Below are 22,479 nucleotides of genomic sequence, written 5' to 3'. Positions count from 1 at the left end.
AAGTATCGAGTTTATTAACGATTTTTCGGTGTCTGAAACAAGGCCACGAAATCTTCTTATTATTGTTTCACATTTTAGCCAAGTCTTGGAGTGTTGGAACCAAAAATTACGATCAGTTTTTTTTTTAATTCTACAAAGTATCTCGTTCAATTTGTTCAAGGTCGTCTTGAAACGGACCGTCGGCGACGTACGAATTGGATGCTTAGCGACATCACTCGGATCCTTAGGACGATATATCGAGTGGTTCAGCGGAAAAATCGTTCGCGCGAAACACAATAAACTGCGCCACACCATCTTGGCGAACTCCTCTTCTAGCCACGCTCCATATACTGTAAACTCGAACTATCGAAGCTTGAAAAAAGCTGCTCCAAGCGGTTCTGCAATTTCCTCACCCATGATGGTTGGTGAAGAAAGGAGCAAAAACAAGGTAATAAAATACCGCGATGGGAAATATCCGGGCACAATACTCTCAAGCCAATAAATTGACGAAAGAAAATAATCAGAAAGCAAAAGTTTAACGGTTGTGTAATGGGAACGAAGTTGATGGTATTCAAATTTATCAGAAAAACGTCGTTCCGATATACCGGGAAGCTTGAAAATCAAATGCGCATGCGCGAGTTTTATCGGCTGTTCGCGCAGGCTGGCCATCCCGAGTTTCAGCTGTCAAACTGTTTCTGCCAGCGATGTAGTCGATAGGAATTTTCGAGGTTAAAATCTCAAATAATTGAGGCGGTGACTCGGAAAGGTTTGGGATGCATTTGTTATCGGGTTGGAAAGTTGATTCTTCGAAGAACGGTCGGAATTTAATGCTTATGCTCTTTGAAAATTCAAACGGACACATTTTGCGTAGGTTGGCCCACCTGCATCGCAGACAAGAATATCGCTGCGGGAAGAATTTCGCCGACCAATGAGATTTAATTATTTGGTGAATGCGCGGTTGATTTGCAAGTTTTTTTTAGAGATTGTCTCGGTATGGAAAATCGGTAACTATAGTGGAGTTAGGCAATTATCAGAAGATTCTCCTCGATTTTTTAAACCGGAGATATAATTATATACATGAGTATAATTATGGATTGCATGAACTGAGGGGGAAAATAAGTATGACAGTAACTAGGGAGTTGCTAAAATCCTTGCAGACTGAGTTCATACCAAAGTAAACTTCAAGTGTAAACTTTATAATAGCCAATTCTTTTCCAGAAGCAAACCGACCTGAATAAACAAGATGATACTCTGTGTGTTCTTCGTGTACTTATGCAAATATTAATCACACGAGAATTCAAATTGACGTAATCATTGGTTGAACGATCGGGTAACGTATACGATTATTTTACCATCATCGGTATTGACAGGTATCAAGATACGAAACGGTATAATACGGCGATAGATTATATATTCGGCTTATCCGTGCCGTCGATCAGGATTTCTGTTATGAAATATTTGAAGCGTGTATCTTGAAGTTGAACGAGCTGCCGAGCCAAGACGGATCCGTAGCACTTTTAATACCCTGGTTTGAATGAAGATAAAATACTTTAAACAAAGAGACTGAAAGTCTGATTTTACAATGCTTGCAAATATCGATGAAAATTTGGCTCTGTGAATTTATTTCATCTCCACAGAAAATCCACAGGCGGAAAACAAACTGAGCGGCTTATTATCCATTTCATTGCTTTACAAAGTAACTGACTACCTTGGGTATATTATGAACCGTAGTTTCTGCTATGTTAATCGATGCCAAGGAAAAAGTGATTCGTTTGGTGAATTAAAGATGACGCAATTTGCCATTTTTGTCAGCTTATCAAAAACGAGTTTCTCAGGTCATGAGATAAAAGAGGTTATATTTAATTTTCCCTTCCTTGTGACTAAAGTGTACGAAACTGTTTACCCTCACCTCAGCACCATGAGAGGGCAAAGACAGATGGCAAAGACGGCGACCATGAAGATCAGGTACTTTTGGGTTCGCTTTTCCTTTCGCACGTCCAGCTCCGCGTCGTAGAGGTCGTATCCTCCGGAGAGTCCAGAGAATCCGACGGTAGCACCTCCGGTGCCAACGCTTCCACTCTCTCGTTTGCCATCGCGTCCGGTTCTGGAAGATGAAATCGATCAGGTGTTATTGAGAAGGCGTAGGTGTTCGGGATTTCATTACACATTCTATAGGAACCGGTATTTCGACTAATTATCAGCAATTTGTATATTTAGGTATATTGCAAAGTTGGTGGTTTTGCTAGGGACCCCGACTTGTGCAGCCTCGTTATCGTGAGTTGGTCTCACCCTTAATTAAAACGATTTGAATTGATGGAAAATAAGAGAAACTCTGCTTTTGATAGAAAAGAAAAATCACAGGCTACGCCTACGCGGTTAGAAAAAAATATCCCAGTAGGTCAACAAAATTCAGGTCAAAATTTTTAGGTTGATTCAAACGGTTTTTAATATATTACCGTTTTTGTTCAATAGTGACAATTTCAGTTCATTGGCTATAATTTCAGCTATCGCTAAATCGAATCGTAGGAATTGAAATCTGAAATCATACGTTTTGAATATTATACTTTTCTCAATAGAACCGAAGAAGATCTTGTATTTGCGTAATAGCGAAATCAAACTACCAAAAAAAAGAAAAGAAAAATAGAATATCTTGAAGACCAATATAGATACGAAGAACACTAGATTTTATCAATTTGAAGAGGGAAAATTTTCGCTGCAAAAGTCGTAATAAATAGAAATATGGCGTTTTGAATGTTGGGAGAAAATGTGTATTTGTCTAGAAAACCAAGATATGAACTGTACTTTGACACGTGTATGACAAGCTATATTGTATATTCATTCAATAAAACAACGCTAGAAACTTCCCATCAGCTACAAGGCCCAGCATTGCGATCTTTGTGGCCATTCATGCGATCAGAATTGGTTCCAAGAACGAGTCTCGGCGAAATATCACAGATTGGTAATATGTTCACGATTATATATTGGAGCAATATTATTGTTATATTCACCTGAAATGTTTGACAGTATTATCGACATCTTTGGTTTTTATTATTTGAAATAGGTAGGAATCAAAGTACACTTCTTAAAGCAAAAATAAATAATTTTACTCCATTTTTTTCAGTCGATCCCTGTTACGCAACTCGAGAAAATACAGCTGATTAGCAGACATTAGTATGGAATGTGCTTTCATGAAAGATAAATTAAAACTACTCCTTGAGAATAATGAAGGAGAACGAATGAGACTTGACTCGATGCCAATTTAGTTCATTAATTAAATCTGTGCTCTTCCCCACTTTCACCCAATCTCTTTTACATAATATTATATATTGTGTCCATTGGTTCATTTTTCACAAAAATAGAAATTGGCAAGTATGAATTTGGACATATTAATATGAGCAAAAATCAACCGCCAGCTAGATGATCTAAATCACTGTGAATCATCCATGAGTAAATTGAACACGACGAGTTGGGAACTTCTAGCTTCATTTGATCTTGTTCGGTCCACCTCAGTTCGATACGTTCAGGAATTAAAACTTATCAATTAGTTCCAGCGCACTGGGCAAATACAATATTTGCGAAGGATAGTACGAGGAACCAATTAACTAGAGTGGCTAACACGACTGAAAAGGCGAAACGAACTAAGCTGACTACTTATGCTGGAGAGATTCCGCATTCAGCTGCACAGGAGCTAACTTCTCGTCGAGTTTATCACGTAGGGAGAAAAGGAATACAACTTGACTTTGGATTATAGAGCTGCACATCGTTAAGTATTTCAACGATGAGTATTTATGCGTGCAGACTCGAGTGAAATTACGACAATGGTAAACGGGAATTTTCAAGCTCCGTATGAATTGCAGTTAAAAAGTTTTTTATTCAATTTATAGTACTGCATGTACCAATTGCAATTTATGAGCCGAGTCAGCCGCAGGTTGCTGTACTCGTGAGTTTTACATGGATCCAAGTTATGGTCGTTTAAACTTTGCACAATGAATATTTATGAAATGTATACAGTGCATGGCTAACCAGAAGTTTTGAGTATTTAAACACGTGTGTAACACGTATCACGTTTTTATAAGTTGAAACGGCAATTTGTATTTTGAAAAAATTGGTCACGAATTGGGAAAGCCGCTGACAACTGTCACGAGAGCGTAAAAAAAAACGTGTAAATGTTGAACAACGGTTTGATAGTTCAACGGATGTGGTAGATATGACATTATAAAGGTGTTCCAGAACTTCGTACCTTCGTAGTCGTTATTTGCCGGTACTCAGCACACTTGAAACTCGCATCTTCAGAGTTGAGCGAGTTTGGTTGTTGGTCTTCTAGAAGTTTACATGTCGAGTAGTTTTTTGGTCGTTTGGACTTCCAACGGATAAACTTTTCGGCAATCTTATAGACGCTCAAGAAACGCGATCTATCGGATGTAATTTTGCTGATTCTATTAATTTTTCTCCTCGCAGGGAATCAATTAAGTGCCTTTAATATCAACATAACGATAGTGGATGAGTAGATGTACAGTGCTAGTTCTGAGCACAGATTCCGTTACCGACACTTCACACGAACATTCTGGAAAAAGGTTTGTGTCTTGGCTAATTAAAGTGTTGGTAACGGTATCTGTATCTAGACACTTCGCAAGAACATTTTAGAAATAGGTCTGCCTCTTGACTAAGTGAAGCGTTGGTAACGAAATCTGTGTCTTGACTCCTTACCCGAACATTCTATAAAAAGGTTTGTCTCTTGGCTAATTGTAGGTAACGTGTCGGTAACGAAATCTGTCTCCAGATTCGTCACTGTATATCTACTTGGATGAAATGTGAACATGAAGAGATGAGATTTCCTTAATCATCTCAGCGAGTTTTTATATGAAATGAAGAAATTCCATTCCACTCGTTACTTGCATTTAAAATTCTTATCAATTTAATTTACTCCATGTGTAAAGAGTCATGGTGAAATTGAGAGCCATGTCTCTTGTTCTTCTTTCATGGGTTTTCACATTCGATCAGTTTAATTCAAGTACATAACAGGCACATTGTTTATTCGCCGATCCGTCAAAATTTGTGATGCGGAAAAAACTGTTACAAATACCCGTGTAAATGGGCTAAAAACGAGGGTAAGTGAAGCGAGTTAACAGGTTTGAGCAGAGCCCAAAGTCTGAATTTTGGCCATCGTGAGTAACGCTTGAGTGTAAAAAGGCCCTACCGTTGTCGAATGTAGGCGGACTGGCAAAGAAGAACCCATACAGTTTTGGAATACCGGTATAATTATTCCTAATTACGGTGGGATAAACTTCCACTCATTACCCTCGGTGGATCCCTAATGGGAGGGGCAGCGAATCCCGACGATGCGCCAAATTTAATACCCTGTACGAAAACCTTCGAGCACTCTCGACGGCTGCAAACACCTTTGCTTACTTTGGCTCGTTATCCCGCAGCTGTTTATCAATGTTTGAAACAGGCCCTGGATCACTAGAAGATCGAAATTAATGAGGGCGCCGTGATGTCGAATGTTTTTTTATCCCCTAAACAAGAGCCAAGAAGCCAAGATCTTCGTAGCTAATTACCGTGATTTGATGGGTGACAGAAACATTGTTATCCTTCCGAACTTGTGTAGGTACGGATTGGTTCTTTCTTTGTTAATCCATAAGATAATAGTCGAGAAGCGTTTCTCTTGCAGTTCACCATCATTCTTTCTTCACCTTTTCATTTCGTTATTGTTGGTATTTCTTTTTTTCTTTTCATTTTGCATCTCTCTGGCATATTAGAAGTGCTTGTTAGGCTTTCAAGCATGTTATTTGGCACAATATTGATTTCATTAGAAGAAAAAAGAAGAGTATTTGATAAAAATGTTATACCGAATATGGGTCTATTTAGTAAGTTATGTGTTTAAGGTTAATGGAAATTTTTTCCATCCGATTAAGGAGTTCGGATTGCTGGAAGCTAGTCAAAATAAGCTTTTCGTCCCATATGATTTTCGAGATTAAAATAATCTAGCTAATCTGTAGGTAAACAATTAATTTTAACCACAAGTTAAATTGGGCAACAAATTTTGAAACTCATAATTTCGAATTGTACCAAAGCTGGAACTGGCTGGAATTTTTAATTCACAGGTTCTGTGTATAATATAAAGTCCATCTCTCTGAAATTTCCACTTTTTATTTTTCGTACGACTAAATATTCAGATCCATCTTAATTTCGGATTAGTATCTGTAACAAGTGAAAGTAAGCCATTAAAGTACCCGGAGAGCTGTTTGAGGATCAGGCACGGGTCACATTTCAAAAATGAACTGTTCTCTGTAGTATTACGTCGACATCCGAACTGAAATGACTAATCTCATGCATCGCAGGTTTACTCGGGATTTTGTGCTAAGCCAATTAAGGCTGACAATGAAATAAGAGTCGGTGGATAAAAATCCCTGTCCCTTGAATAATTTGAAAATGAGAATAGCAAATCGATTTTTGAAACACTGACTACCCAAGGAAATTCTTATGTCAGCTAGTTGCACCATATTTTACGCTAGATATTGAAATATACATTCGAATTTACCAGTGGAATGAATGGAACTTTCGAAACGCTGCCTACGTATGGAAAAATTAGACAGAAGTAGAGATAATCCGAATGTTGCGTAGCCTATGACGGCTGAATTGTATATAATTGAAGGAGAAAAGTAATTCATATTCTGCTCATATTTTTGTTGAAAACAAAGTTTTAACGCGGTTAATATTCAATACCGAAAAAATATCACGTATTTTCGAGTTTCATAGAATTCTGGGAGTAAGTTCACTAACTTAAGATTCTGATAGCAACCCTGAATATCAAATTTCCTGCCTCACCATGTGGCGCGATGCTTTCACTGATTTAGAATCATGGCATTCGTGAGATACTCGAAGTGATCGGACGGTCGTGAAGACTTAATTCCAACGTATATACAACATATTACAGCTGATAGGTATACTCCTTTTTCGGAGAATCGAGATTATTATATTCAATTTGGTTACGTCAAAGTTTGACGAAAATAAATAATGATAGTGATACACAGTGGGAATAGTCATATAGCATCTGGCGGTCGGCCCGAAATCGATAAGGGTCAAGCCCTCTATTCCATTGCCGAGAAATTTCAGCTTTATCGCATGATAAATCGCCCAAGCTCGAAGATTTGCAGTTTGTATATAATCTGTATGGACGAGACGACAAGGTGTTGAAATATTGCTGCAAAAAGAGAGAAAAAACTAGAGAGAGAGAGAGAGAGAGAGAGAAAAGCCTTGAATAATGAATTAAGATGTAAGCTTCCAAAGTACAGCATGTATCGACAAGATTGGCAGCTGTGAGTATATAGGTGTGTTTTTTAAACACCCATGATCATCACCATGGTAATCATTTTCCATGTCATAATTTTGGATGTCTAAAACTCGTTACAGGTAAAACAATTTTGTTGATTCAGATGAAATTGGGACGAGAAATCTTAAGCATGAGCTAAATGTGTGACAAAAAACTCTCTCAAACCTTATAAGACCCTACATACAACCAAACATAAACTGTGCCTGAAAATGTTTCATTGAAACTGGGGCAGGTGATTGAAGTGACGATTAAAATTCTCTAAACAAGTATAATATTTTTTTCAGATCTTTGACTCCATAAATTTCTCCCTCATGATTTTGAGATCCGAATAATAAACTTGAACACGGAAAATTGAAATTAATTGAATCCTTTATTTACTCTCGACGAATATTGATAACAAATTCAGAAAATAAGTAATTTAATCCTTGTCCGTAGGCAAATTTACTCGCATCTGAAATAGAAGCCCGATTTGACTTGTAATTGTACTCACATAATATTGTCATTATGCAGACATTGGAGATCCAAAAAAAAGCCATCGAATGGATGTCTCATGACTGTTGTAGAGTAGAATAATAAAGTTGATTGAACGATGTAGCTGGGAAGTAGTTAATTTTAATTGTTTTCGGTGAAACTTTTTAAGTCGAGGGTACTAATATGATTCGCTGGGGCTTATTCTTCGCAAGATTAAACTTTCTTCAATCCGCTATTATTTCGGGAGGCATTATCGATATCTAAGGCTTGCCGACTTCTCTGGAAGCCTATAATTAAATGAAGATATTACGGGCTTAAAAGAGCCTCGACGGTGGGCTTCTATTTTGTAAAAGAAAGACGAAAGAGAGAGAAGAGTCTTGATCGATCACATTACGGATCACTTGTGAAGGGGTTTTCATCTTCCCTTCATTCAATTTCTTGCGCTTCTTTATCCCTCAGAATGTAACATCAGTCTTCCCGTTGAACAATAAATACGTAACCTTTTTTAACGTTCTTCCTTCTTATTTCCTCCTCGTCCACATTAATGGCTCCGAGGCCTGTAAAGCCCGTTACTAACAGCCAAAGGCTCCAATATCATTTCACTATACAAAACAACGACATGCAGACTACTCGACGACAATCTTTGGCACGTTTTCCTGATCCCAACGATTTCCAACAAAAGGTAAATCTCATTTGATGAGCATTGTTAAACTGCATACTGCGAGGCAAGGTACGTTCATTGTTCGTCAAACCGGTTTTCGTGCATTTGACAGAAAACAACGACGCGGAATGGATCAGTGCAAAAGGACTTTCAACGTTTGTCTAGAAATTAGAAGTATAATCATTGTCGCATTTTCGTTTAACATAAACTAAGCCACCCTTCTTCATTTGCGATTCTTGGATGACGCTGGGATTAACAGGATATCACCGAATTATCCAAGTCATAAACTCCCACGTATCTATGTACCAAGGGTATGTTATTTCGTGTTTTGGAATGCTCGAGATTTCGAACATTTCGTAGGACAATTTCGGCTGTACGGAGACGGGAAAGAGCACGTATTAAACTAATCTAGACTATTGTAGCAATTACATTTCACAAACAAGAACATTTTTTAATTTTGAATGCAACAAATGTTCGTTCTTTTAGTTCCCAGCGAACAAAAATGCGTGAAGATCGATCAACGCGTTCGGATTTCATTCGGGTCTTGTTAAATTGTTCCAGTTTTTTTTTTTTTCTCGTTCCACCCGCTGTAATAAAGTTTGTGCTAGAATTCTGAGGTTTTCGTCATAACGTTGAAAAGGAGGGAATTTACCACCCTGCGAGCACAGGGGATTGCGGCAATTTCTACGACTTACTGTCAAAAATTCTATTAATAAAGTACCAGAACGCTGCAGTGAAATTTAAGGGTAGCTCGCCCAGCCAACGGTTGTAAACCCGCTCCGTGCCAGCTACCTAAATTATTTCCTCAATTTTTCCAAACCTTCTTTCTTGTTACATTTTTTTTCAACTCTGATCTTCTGCTGCTTAGACGAAGCTACGTCGGCTCTTGGGTCAAGCCAAATTGCAGAACTAACTTATGTACCAAAATGCATTTGCCTGTATGAATGAATGGGACTCATAGTCGAAATGAAAAGTTAGGAAGAGAGAAGAACCGTTTGAAAAGTCTCCAGCAATCTTATTTGCGTTGTTGATAGTGAACACGAATCGAACAACATCACTACTGTGTGTCCAATGATGAAACTATGGCGTTGTTAATGAAGTTCTAATATTTTTGGGCTGATTTTGTTGACCGACCAGATCCCTAAAAATCATTTGAAAAATATTCCAGACATTCCACACGACAATATGGCGGAAATGTAATTATTGGCAAATCATCTGTTCTGCAGTAGTTACACTAATCTATTTTTGTCCACTTTAAAGAAAACTAATTGGGAATTTTTTGCCCAATTCTGAAGATCTCTATACCGAACAAAATGAAGTGAAGAACATGAGGATCGGATAAGAAACATGAAAGCTTAATCATTTAAAAATTTCTGATTATAAAACCTTGTTTTAAATTATTGGTGTCCGAGCTTGCGTCATTCGAACGTGCTTAAAACCATTTTTATCACCTAGCAGAGAGATTGTTTCACAAAAATTGACTATTATCGGCGAAAATAACATCACCAAAGTGTTTTTCTTTAACGTTTCTTGTTCCCTTTTCCCAACTTTTGAATCAAGCTGTGGATCCCGTTCATCCGTAACAACGTGATGTGCAATGCCGAGGTCAAAATGTCGCAAAAAGCCGGGAGTCTAACAAGTGGCTCGGGATCTTCTATTCCGCTGGAGCAAAGAAGAGATTCATTACGCTTACGTGATGTCGGTGCTGGCTCGACTGCCGTGCCTTGAATACGAATCCCTGGCTCTCGCCTCGTACATGGCCACTGCCAAGGGACCTTCCTGCGTCTGGAGTTCTCTGCTAGCCTTTACGTAGAGGTAGGTGGTGATGGTCAGCGGTGCGACGTATCTGTAATCACACGTTTAAACACGTCCGAATCACTGATTGATACCGTTTTATGTCTAATTTATTTGATCGTTTGGTTTTTTCTTCAGCGGAACGAAACGTTTACTTCAAAGACGTGTACTACTCATGCTCGTGCACATTTATGTCAACGTTTGCAAGGGGCTTGTTCGCTTAAAGGATCGCCAGCTTCTCTGGACTTCAGGATATGAAAGATTCCGTGAGACTTGAGAGGTTGCGTATTACCAGAACGGCTCTGGGTAATTTTATTTTTTTTTTATCCTGTTTTGAGTCGATTCTTACAACATTTCCTGTTTCACCAGAAGCGAAAGCGCGAGACAAAATCGATGCGTGTACAAGATTTTTTTCTGTCACAACTGTCTCGCTGAAAATGTAGCGACGGATCAATCATTTGTGACAGAATCGGGATAACGTTGCGGTTTCATTTTTCTGAAAGATCACTAGCGCTGTAAAGTTTCTAACGATTCGTTCGTATGATAAACACGTGTCATGTTATGTTGATAAGTTTTCAGTCAATGCAGACACAGATTTTGGAAACATTATAAGATAAGCAAGTTGTAGACTATTTTTCAAGGCTTGAGACGTTGTTCAAGCTCAAAGTTTGTAATCGTAAAAGGCGAGAAACAAATATTTCCTGTTAAATTAATGTTGTAAATGTATCAGAACGTAAGATTTAGAAAACATTGTGATAAATACGCGAATAGTGGCAAAGGTGAAGAACACATTTCATCTTCAGAGAGTGACTTGGTTCTTTATTCAGTTCAATTAATAAATACATCGGAATTAGTGAACGTTAGTTACGACAAAAAATACGCAGTTAAAGGTTTTTCAGCAAAAACAGTATCGTCCAAATCTTATCACGTTAATGCAGTCCGTTTTCTATACTGTCGTTTTCATTTGATCGTGACGCTACCAGTGCGTTAAATATTTTGTACTCACCATCATCGCTGATTTACTTTGTGACTTTTTTTTTAACGCTATACAAATCGCATCACCTGTGTATCTCTCTCAAATAAAGAATTTTTACCGAGCAATCAATTATTAAAAGCATCCCGCTTCCTCGCTATAGCCATCTATCAATAATTCGCTGATCCCACGTCAACGATCCAGTATCTATTGTCATCTCTCCAAACAATATGCAATGTTGCTCGGTGTTTACAATCTTGTAATCTGTATTTTTACAAAAGTACAGTACGTACCGTATTCCAAAACAAATGCAAAATGTACGTACGTGATAATCCATTTGAATTCAAAAATTTTCTTTCAGAGAAAGCTCAGTTGGTTGGATTATCGTCAATCAAATGGAAGCGAAGCTGGGGAGAGTCAGGCTGGATATTTACCTTGCGAAACATCAATCGTACAGCTTGAAGCTGATGGATTGCTCAGGTAATTGCTGAATTTTCGCTTAAGCATTGTTCGCGATTGACTTTTGTTTCGAATATTATAATTATGTTTCGATCGAATTTTTATAGTCCTTTTATTTACCGTTCCCGGAATCTTTTAGGAAATTGAAAATCTTTGATTCTGAAATTGGCCGCTTTTGCCTGAATAGGAAAAAAGTCGTAAATCATACTTTGAATTCCTTGAATGGTAGTTTCGTACAAAAACTTGATGTGCTTCAATTTGTTGTTGAATAGAGTGGCTCAATTAGGGTCTTTATAGAGTGAGGTACACGAACCTTAATTACAATTTTTAAATCTTGTTGACGTGGCGATCTTCGTGCCGGTAATATTTACGAACCTCTTTTGAAGTCGAAATTAAAGTGGACGGGGATTCGAAAACTGTTGGGTTTCACCGCGTTTAATTACGTCCATGAAATATAGCATGTGGTTGTAAAATTGAAAACTGTCTACGGCGTCAGGGACAATAAAATTCATTCCCAATATCGATTGCACGTGATACTTGATCAAATGTTTTTAAAATAATTACAAATGGTAAAATCCCTACGCAGGAAGGTTAAGTCACGATGAAACAGATACGATTCTTCTCAGTAGTCAATTATTATACGTATACTGTATTTTGAATGGCAGCAGTTCGTACATTCACGCTAATTTTCCTAGAAATCACTCCGTGAACCCGTATGAGCAAAAATTTGCAACTGGTGTCAGCGGTTGGATAAGAGTATCCTCCTCTTTCTCCCAGCCTTTCTCCCTTCCACAAATTTAACATATTCAATTCTAAGACCTTATTTGAATTACGATTAATGTCAATTGTTTGTAAATTTGCGCACTTCAACGTAATTCCATATCGTATGCATAGATGGTTTCGTGTTCTATTCAGCAACGAGTCTCGGGTCGGAATTGAGTGAGTTTCATACAAGCTTAGGATTGCTTGATTTATTCGAAACCTTCGTCTGAAGATCTTAAATCGTTTCGACGAAGTCCGATAAATGGAAGTAGGCACACATAACCGCGAGGCTTTCAGAACTTGTGTCTTTGCTCAATTCATTGTGTGTTCCACTAAATGATTTTTATATGTGACTCTATTTGCTGCGTAAAACGATTCAGAATAAAATGAAGTTGATCCCTGCGAGGAAATTACTTTCGAGGCAAGATATATGGTTTATTTATACTAGTCGCGGGGATCCAACTGAATTAATAAACGACAACGGCTTTGTCAGCGCCTGGTCGTAACATAAGAGCAAACGACTCTTTCACCTTACTTTTACGCCCCGAGGATAATGCTTTTCTCCCTATTTTCCCGTCTCGTGTTAAAACGGCCTGTGTAGATATTGTGAAGTATTATAAAACACGAACCGGATCAAGATAAGCATTGCCGAATGTTTATAATCTCGCCTCTTGTGCCCTTGAACGGTTTTTTATGATGTTCTATAATATTTCATCATGTAAAATACCATCCGGCATACTGATTCAACCGTTTTTCATTAACCTATCTAGGCCCCTGACGGACGTTATGCCGCAGATTCCATCCCGTCGTCCTTTACGATTTCGATCTGGAACATTCCCACACCCAACGCACAATTGAATGGAGGAATTCCTTTATTGTAGGACATCGACCGTTTCTTCCCTCGTACATCACGGATCTGAGTTCCAATCTCGAGCGGATGAGAACGTCGGAAATGAAGGTAAGAGAAATAAAATATTTACGTGCCAATATTCGTAGAATCTGATTCTGAATCCGTCCAATTCATGTTTTTGTAAATATTAAAAATTCGCTTTCAATTTGGCTTGCGAGCTGGATAAAACAGCGCGGTTGTAACCTAGCATCAGTGAAATAAAGGTTCAATGTCGGATCATGAACTAATTCTACGAAATTCGTTCAAAACCTCGTTTCTCGATACGTCAAGAGCAGAAAGAAAAGAGACAGTAAAAATTGGTGAATATCAAAGCATCGTGAATTCAATGAAAATTCAGTTATTCTAATATTTTTTTTCAGAGCCAAGGTGATATGCTTTATAAATAATACATTTTTTTAGAAGGTATCGGTTTATTGTAACTTACAATTTTTCACCATTAGAACGCGGGTTGTATTTTTGGTTAATTGATAATCCGACGAAAGTTTCGCGTTCAGGCAATTTGCGGATAATTAATTTAGAAAAAAAAAACGTGCCGCGCTGTAACAACGTAGTCGTTAAAGTCTAAGAAAAAAACGCAGAGATTTCTTACGTCCCAATGAAGAGTCCTCGCATATACTCTTGCATGTCGTCAGCCAGATTGGCGGCGCAAATCCCAACGCCCTCAAATTGCTCCTTCATGTATCTCTGCGAACAAAAATGTTTGGACATTATACCGGTTGCTATAAATGATGCTGTAAGAATTTCACTCGGCTGATTCGAAGTTGCAATTTTTGCCAACTCATGCGGCACGTGAAATATTGCTGTGGCAAATATCTCCGACGTATGTATTTATTAATGGTCACAAACTACGGTTGCTTTGCTGCGCATATCGTCTGGCATCATTGACAAGTCTTGTGATACAACTTGATTTATTAACCTACAGAATAATCTTTGCAGTTGATTTGAAAATTTGCTCTTATATTTTTTTCAAAGGCATAAAAAAACAGCACTTTTTCAGTAATTTTATACAAGTCTCGGAAAAATAGACGGACAAGATTATATTTAATCTCAGATGTGTTGTTTAGAATATATAAGCGAGCTTTCGATCTGACCATTTTGGATTTGGATAATGTTTGACATATTTTTAACCTATCAAAAGGATCGTTCTTGATTTTTGTTAGACGTTACATCCACCAATTTTCGACATGCGAATTTATGTTTATTTTTTTCTTTCGAACATTTATTATCCCAACAATGAAATGACATTAACAAAAACAGAGTGGTTATTTTTTTATTTCTTAGAACGTATTTTCATAAAACAAGGCTTAAAAATTATTTCGATAATTCTTTTGAGCTTGAAAGCAAAAAAATATTTCGCCATCACAAGTTGGACGACTTCGGTTCTTTTATGCTTGGTAAAATATTGGATTATACTTCCTAGTTTTTTCTAATTTACAGTTAATGGTGAAAAACTGTTTTTTTCAGAGCGATTGGAATAAATTTCATATGGTAGAAAAAATATCTCGATTTTTCAGATCTTCTGGGTATATTTTTCTTTCTCTTCCAATTTTGTGAAATTTTTAGCCACGTTCAAAAGTCAATATTCAATATTTACTTTTATTTATTTTGAAAAGTGCGCAAAACAGAATTCGATTACGTTGGAATTATTTTTTCAAAAACCCCAATTCCAGAGGCTATAACAAAACAAAAAAATCAATAATTTGGACGAATGTTCAGGATGGCTCTGACAATTGAATTATTTACTTTATGGTATTGATCGCCAGTAATTGATAACATGCGCATGGAAGTGAACAACCGATCTAGATATCAAAAGATTACCAAACTGATTGTTGATCTCATTTTAATTTTTGCTATTGAGAAAAGGATCAGCCTCTGTCGTACGAGTATAAAAAATATTAATCTAGAAATATTTTTGTTAATGTTCTTCAATTGCCATGCTGTGTTGAATGAAAAACAGAATAACAAAAAAGATATGGTATCTGGTTCAGTTTGGCTCACGTCAAAAATTTTATTCCACTACCTCTGAATTCAATTTAATATTTTTTGGAAACATCAATTGGATCGAACGCTATTGACAATAGTATGACTTATGAGTTGCAAAACCATTCGTATTGACGAAGTTGTAAGAAAATGAATTTTTTCTTTGTTTTTTTCAGCGTGTCTTTAATAAACCGAGATACGGCATTATTAAGCTATACTATTTTATGAAAGATATGAAAACTCGAACAGCATTTCCGTTTTACATCTCAAGTTGATATGATTATAATTACGGAAGCAGGAAAAGAAATGGAACATTCCGAAATGCTTTGAAATGTTTATCTTTGTTAAAGCGTTGCGCCAGTTGTCTTTGAAGCATATTTTATACTTAATATATTGCAAAGAGGAAGAAATTTCTCGCGTCAATAAACTTCAGTTGGAGTTTCATATCTTTGTAAATATATTAAGAATTTTTCATCACAAAGTTATGTAAGTAACCTGGAGGGTAAGCATATCGTTCGCAGTATTATTCGAATATAAAAAAGACAAGTCGATGCGGCATTTCGTACCGTGTGCGAAATATTTGCCAGATTCCAGAATTTGCAAGTCCCAGAAACGGTTCAAAAATGGAATTCTACGACTATTTATAATTGCATAATTTCAATATTTTGGTCTTTGGTGCACTACAGTTTTGATCGATACTGGCGAAGTGGCTTCCATATATTTGCATGCACTGTCTTTCTTTTTTAGAAGGTATAAATAGGAATGCCTAAATGGAGAGACAGATCTGAAAATAGATGGAGGATAGCTACGCGTATTTATACTAATTAGAAACTGGTTGAAGTGCGCTTTAGGGGTTGCAGGAGGGTGTCTCTAGCATTTGCGAATTCACGGAACGTGATGTAAAAAATTTTTCCAACTATACGCGATCGCGGATATTTCATCCTGTGACGTAAGCCAGAACAGCGAAGCAATATCTGAATCGGTGTAATCGTGTCGATGTCAGCAGAGGATGCTGGGAAAGTTTGAAAGAGGCAATTTTTTTTCCACCCCACATGAAGGTATCGCATCGCACCTCAAAAAAGGCCCCGGTAACTTTTTGCGGTTCGACGTAACCAGCCAGGCATTGAAAGCTTACGGTAAGCCAAGGCTTGACGATTGCTCGGTGATTCTAGTCGGAATATATATTGAAGCGGCTCATTTTCTACTCTCCGTAGATGTAGAGTCCCGTCGACTTTGAGCACTCGTTCCAAAAATTCCCAATTGTTTGACGAAGAATTTTACTGAACAAATTCGTTCTTGAACAACAACTCGGACAATGAGGATAAAAAAAAGTGAGAAGAAGATCAATTTTGACCGATTTGATAAGATTGGAAAATACAAGAGGAATATTATTATTGTTAATTAGACGCCTCTTCGTTTAATTAGACCAAACAATCTCTTGTGCATCCTTTGCAAACATGACTATCTCCTTTCATTCCCAGAACCTTGATCCCGCTGTCTGGTTTCTGCACTCACTCATGCTTCGTTTTACTTATCCCAAGTCGCTTCGCATCTACCTTCTAAACTGTGCAATGCACTTCATCTCCAACTTTCAAACAATCCGCCTCGCAATAAACATCGAAATGAGATTCTAATCGTACCCACATTAAATTCATTCAATCCTACTTTTGGACTTTTCGGTTATTCTCGCAGTGTAAAAGAGAATAAGCAAACCCAAGAACGTTACAGAAGGTTGTAGAGTGTAACAGCTTTGGCAAATTTATTGAACGTTAGTCGCGGACCTTTAGCTTGATCTGAATTAGTTACAAGACACTCGAATTATGTGGGTGTGAAATGTTCAAATCTGTTAAGTCTGTAGTGAATAATCTTTGTTCGCCCACTTTTGAATCGTTTTTAAGAAGTGCTGGATCAATTTACCCATAAAACTTTCGGCAATTAGAGCCAAGTTTTTCACTCGTAAAATTTGCCTGAAGTTATGGGTAACACGGCGTTCGAGGCACCGTTGGTCTTATATTTTCTTGATATATTAGCTTATACCAAAAGCCAATTTCAACCTCCTGTGGATTATCACGAAGAACTTTCGAGGGCGGCCATATTTTTGCGACTCCACGTAAATAAATTATACCAGATTGAATAAAAGTGATGTTTAGTTTTTATGTCATAGACAGGTTTATTTCACCAACTGCGCACAACAGGTTCATTTGTACAACCTAACTTACATATTATCAAAAGGCTGAGTCAGTACCAAAATACAAAATTTTTTTTACATAAGATTAATGATACTATTAGAAATTGTTATGAATTCTCGAGGTTTTCAAAAAATTCTTAGCTGACTGTTACTATTTGAACGTCAAAAAAAAAAAATCCTGGTTCCATTGACTAAGAATAAGATAAATAATACCGCAAAATAAATACTTGGGAGAATAGAACTAATGTGCGAAAGAAGTTATTATAAATTTTTATATTCAGGAATAATTTCAATAAGCTGCTTTCATTAAAATAATGAAGAGTGCCACCAGTACTACTGCACGTACACACGATACATTCGTGTGAACAAATATGATCTCATGGTCAAACAGGTGGGGATATTATGGTAAAACAGGTAAATGCCTTATGGTAAAAAAGTTATATAATGAATAGCCTTATGGTAGTACAGGTTGGGCATATGAAAATGGCTTTGTTTATGTAAATATGTTTGCTGGACTGGTGGTGAATTTCGGCTACAGTAAAGCGCAGTGCTCGTGTGAGAAAATTCTTTTTAAATAAAAACTGCGGGTTGAAATTGCACAAGTCAAACCTTGCTCACAATTAGAGACTCTTGATGTAGGGTTAGTGCTGACTAATATTCCACGTTCGTGTCTTCATACGTCAATTTTCTGTTATTATTTCGCTCTCGTATCACAAAATTCTTAGGACCTGAATCTGTCATCGGATTTTTTTACAATGTCAAATTTGGATTCTTTTTTTATTCATTTCTTTAACGTCAAAGAGGATCTCCTTTTTTCTACGCTTGTACCGCAAAAAGCAACATGTTTCCAGAAAAATTGTCTTCTAGTGCCTACTCTGAAACACCTGGTGTTTTAACGAAGAGTGCTTCGTAAATTTATTATTGCGCGAAAAGACATGCGCTGCTTCCCAGGTTTTGACATGTAAAACGAAAACTCGTGGGACAAATTTGTCATGAAGTTTCGAGTTCACACTCCGAGAAAAAAAAAAAGATTCTTGCATCAAACATAAGGTATCCCTATACTGGTAGTGGACTTAAAAGCCAGTTTATTTTCATTTGTCTCGTGCAGATTGAGTTGCTTGTTGGAGTATCGAAATTTTCTAAAAAAAAAAATTGTTTTGTGATTTTGATCATCCGTATTTTTTCCAATCTTTGAAAATGGCGTTCGTCATTTTAGATGCTTAAGATTCCTCGCGTAGTCACTGTAAGGTTCGAGACAAAGTGGTTGAGACAAGGTATAGATGTGCCTCGAATAGTTTCAGGGGCTTGTTTGACGAGACCTTCATGGTGCAAATGTAAATCACAAGCCTCTTCGAAAGTCCGGCCCTAAAAGGATGCCTCTGAACCCGTTTCTCCCGTCGTTTGTAAATGAATAAAGCTCACCCCTAGATCCAGATAAGTTGTGTAGATCGGATAAGGCAGGACAATGCAAACGGCAAAAAACCAGGTCCCCAAGGCGCACACGAATGCTGGAATTCTTGGTTTTACCGGGTCGCTCAACATCCGGAAACGATCCCATGCAATCAGGAGGTAAGTGATCATCGAGACGTGAAGAGGTATATCCTGAAAAACGGAACAATGTCTGTAAGAGCGAGAAAAGGGATGACTGATTTCAATCGACAAGATCGTAGATGTAATAAAAAAATTCAGAAATTTATTCGATGCAAGGAAGCAAAATGAAAAATAGACACAGCTGTTAATTTTTTTATTACCCGCCCGAAGTGTACAATTAGTAGTTTAACTACGTTTGACTAGATGTACGAGTCATATTCAAGTAGCAAATACTACCATTTTTATATCCAAGAAATTAATGAATAAAGGTAACGACATATAAAAAAAAAAGGAATTCTTAGGTGCCGGATTGGAAATTAAATACTTGACACAAGTTTTCTGTGTACGTAAATATGTGTGACCTTGTATACAATCGACTGTGAAACTGCTGAAATTTAAAATAGAGACAAACCGGTCCTTTGAACTGCATTTATCTGATAAATAAAACAGATACTTTTTTAAAAACTGTATTCGTCTTTTGGATGACTGGCCGTTATATTGGGTTCATGGGGTCTTGCTGCATGTTTATTGCTTCAGAGAAACGGAAAAAATATTGGATTTCGGATTATATTGACGGAGTCGAAGCTGCTTTACGCAAAACGACACACGATTGTCGAATAACACGATTACTTCGTCCAATGTTCAGCCACGGTCTCTCGTATCCTCAAGACGATGCATTTACGTTCAACTATCTCTTTACAAAAGAAATTTTCAAATCCGGATATTATACAGTCTTCAACTACTTTTATTTTCTACCTTATTATGATATGTATAAATTATAGTAGGTGTCACTGCTTTTTTCTTAAATTATGGTCACTGGTACTATATTTTCTTGTAACTATTGCGGTAATTTTGCGTTGCTAAGACAATAGACTAATGCGAACGCTTTACTAGATTCAAAAATGCGGGACAGTAAAAAAACAAATTTGACGTAGCTGTAATAAAAAATCGCAGTGTCCCAAATCTTTCTCTATTTCCAACAACGTTAATATTCGATAGCCTAACGCTACCTACTTAATTACAATGTCCTGCTAACCATGAGAAATGAAAATTTTGCGGCTGGACGAACAGAGAAGCAAGTTTGTTGCGTCAAGTAAAATTAAGGTTTAGTTTGATGGAAGTTTGAAAAGGCCAGACGAGGCCAAATTAGGGTGAATTCAAAGATTCCGAACGTAACGGTATAAACTCTGAATACGAAACTCAAACGACGAACAATGGTCGAAACTGAAAAGTTACGATCATTGTTACAGAGTTATAACGAAATTCGTACAATGTATAATTCATTCTTTACTGGACGTTTTCGGTATCATATCGAAAAAGGGAGAATGTCCGAAACAAAGTATTATAAATTAAAAATCTTTGTAAATTCCGACAAAGAACAATTCAGTAAAGATAATTACAACAATAAAAACTTTTTTTGGCGATCAAGAAATTATGACATTCAAGGTTTTTTCAGGAACAAAATAAGAACTTTTTCATGAACTTTTTGACAATCCGCAACTAAATTATAAAATTTTTAAACGCGATTTTACAAATATTTAAAGTGTAGCAAGAAACTTGACATGAACATCTCGATTTTTTTACTTTCACATCACCTTAGAAATTAACACAATAAATATAATAATATGCTGCGTACGTGGGAAGAGAAAAAATCCCATTTTCTTCAAATCGATCTATCTGTACCAAAGACTTAAAATTGATAAAAATGTAAATGAGTATCAATATTCTATAAATTGCTGAAATCTGAGTTACTAATCAACTAATTCATTAGTAAAATTTCATGAGATTTCATAACTTTTTAAATTTAACTTTTTAAATTTCATGGCATTTAAGGATTTTCAGGTATTATCGTGTTGTTAGACGCCATGTAATTTTCAACCACAGGGAAAAAATCATTGAAGTAATAAGATATTGAAAAATTGTTTAGTCTACGACAGTTTGTTATAATAACACTCCATAATATCGTGATACTCCAACAGATTGTTAACTTCTAACTATCAAGGTAGTGATTGCACCGAATTTTGTGTATCATCAATCTTCTCAGAATTTAATATCTGCGATTCCATGTAAGGCGGATGCGCAATTTTGTGAAATTTATGGCATTTTTGCTCTCATGTAGTGTTAGGAAAATGTAATTTTCTTCAATAACTCTCTCGAACTTGCGACGAATGGTCGGATACTTTTTAATTTATCTATCATCCGATTTGAAGCGACATAATTGATTCAAGAAACATAAATTGTTCAATCGACCGAACTTCTACGGCTTCAACTATCACGGATCTTACTGAAATAATTGAATAATCAAATTTCGCAATGAATAATGATTGACGATAGCGTTTTGAGCGAAAAATTTTTGCCGGAAAATCCCTTATCCATAACTTTTTCAGACGAAGGTACGTGCTTGAAAGTTTAATAAGTGGAAGGTGAATTGTAAAAAAAATTTCCGACCGACGCTTACACCCTTTGGTGAATTTATCCATTTATTCGAAAATTGTGCAATAAGCCAACTAAAAGGCACAGACACTTAAGTGTTTGAAACTGTTCTTTGTCCTTTCGGAACAAAGTTGAAAGCAGGAAAACTTCTTAACGGGTGATCTGCATCGTTTATAAATTATTAATGTAAAAGTTTAAATTAATGTACGAGTTGAAATGGAGCCTGAATCTCACTTTTCATTTCATTCGTGGTTTCTTTCCGTTCATTAGCATTGCAAAGAATTCCTACGTTAAATATGTCGTATTCTAATTTTGCCAGCTCGTCGACAGTTCGAATTCACTGTAAAGTTTCTTCCACGAAATTCTAAAAGTCACTGTTTCACCGACAAAATCTAATTAGACTTTGAATCTATACTTTTGGTCATGCAGGAATGACGGACGAAAAATAACCTTTTCTTAATGTAATACTTCTCGTGGGATTGAATTCGACGTCCAAGTCATACATTTTTATGCATTGATGGGAGAGAAAATGGCATCGAGAACGAATGTCATTGCTTTAAAACGACATTACGGGCTCCGTCGTCTATTCTTTATTTTTTCAACCCGTATGAAATTAGGTAATACAATTTGAGATTCTTTCACGGGCATATATTATTCACGGTCGATTCATTTCCAACGCGCGGTTTGAATTTATTTCAAAAATCATTAATCCCCTTGTATTTGCGATTTAAATTTAGAATATAAAATGTTCAATCGCTGAATGAACAGAGGTTAAACACTGATCCATTTAAAACAGTAAATTCCGGCATTTGACCGCAAATTGTTAATAAATGTCCGGATGTATAGAAAATATGACTTATAATTATAAAAATGTTGATATTTTTTCTTTCAATCGATACTGTTACGAACTCCAGTCTCGAAGCTGGAGTGTCAGGTAATATGTATT

General features: G+C 36.7%; 1 protein-coding gene across 1 annotated transcript in view; it reads right to left on the bottom strand.

The window, feature by feature from the left end:
* The window catches only part of LOC124183754 (5-hydroxytryptamine receptor 1), a 41,691-nt gene that overhangs the window by 14,170 nt on the left and 5,042 nt on the right, over positions 1-22,479 (bottom strand). The window contains exons 2-5 of the mRNA XM_046572700.1: positions 18,933-19,112; positions 13,932-14,026; positions 10,138-10,290; positions 1,889-2,083 (exon numbers count right to left, since the gene is read on the bottom strand). Of these exons, the coding sequence (XP_046428656.1) occupies positions 1,889-2,083; positions 10,138-10,290; positions 13,932-14,026; positions 18,933-19,112 (623 nt within the window). The remainder of the gene's footprint in view (positions 1-1,888; positions 2,084-10,137; positions 10,291-13,931; positions 14,027-18,932; positions 19,113-22,479) is intronic.

This window comes from Neodiprion fabricii, chromosome 5, assembly GCF_021155785.1.
Source record: "Neodiprion fabricii isolate iyNeoFabr1 chromosome 5, iyNeoFabr1.1, whole genome shotgun sequence".
Classification (NCBI taxonomy): domain Eukaryota; kingdom Metazoa; phylum Arthropoda; class Insecta; order Hymenoptera; family Diprionidae; genus Neodiprion; species Neodiprion fabricii.
Note: the sequence above shows the minus strand (reverse complement) of the source record. Positions and strands in the feature narration are given on the sequence as shown.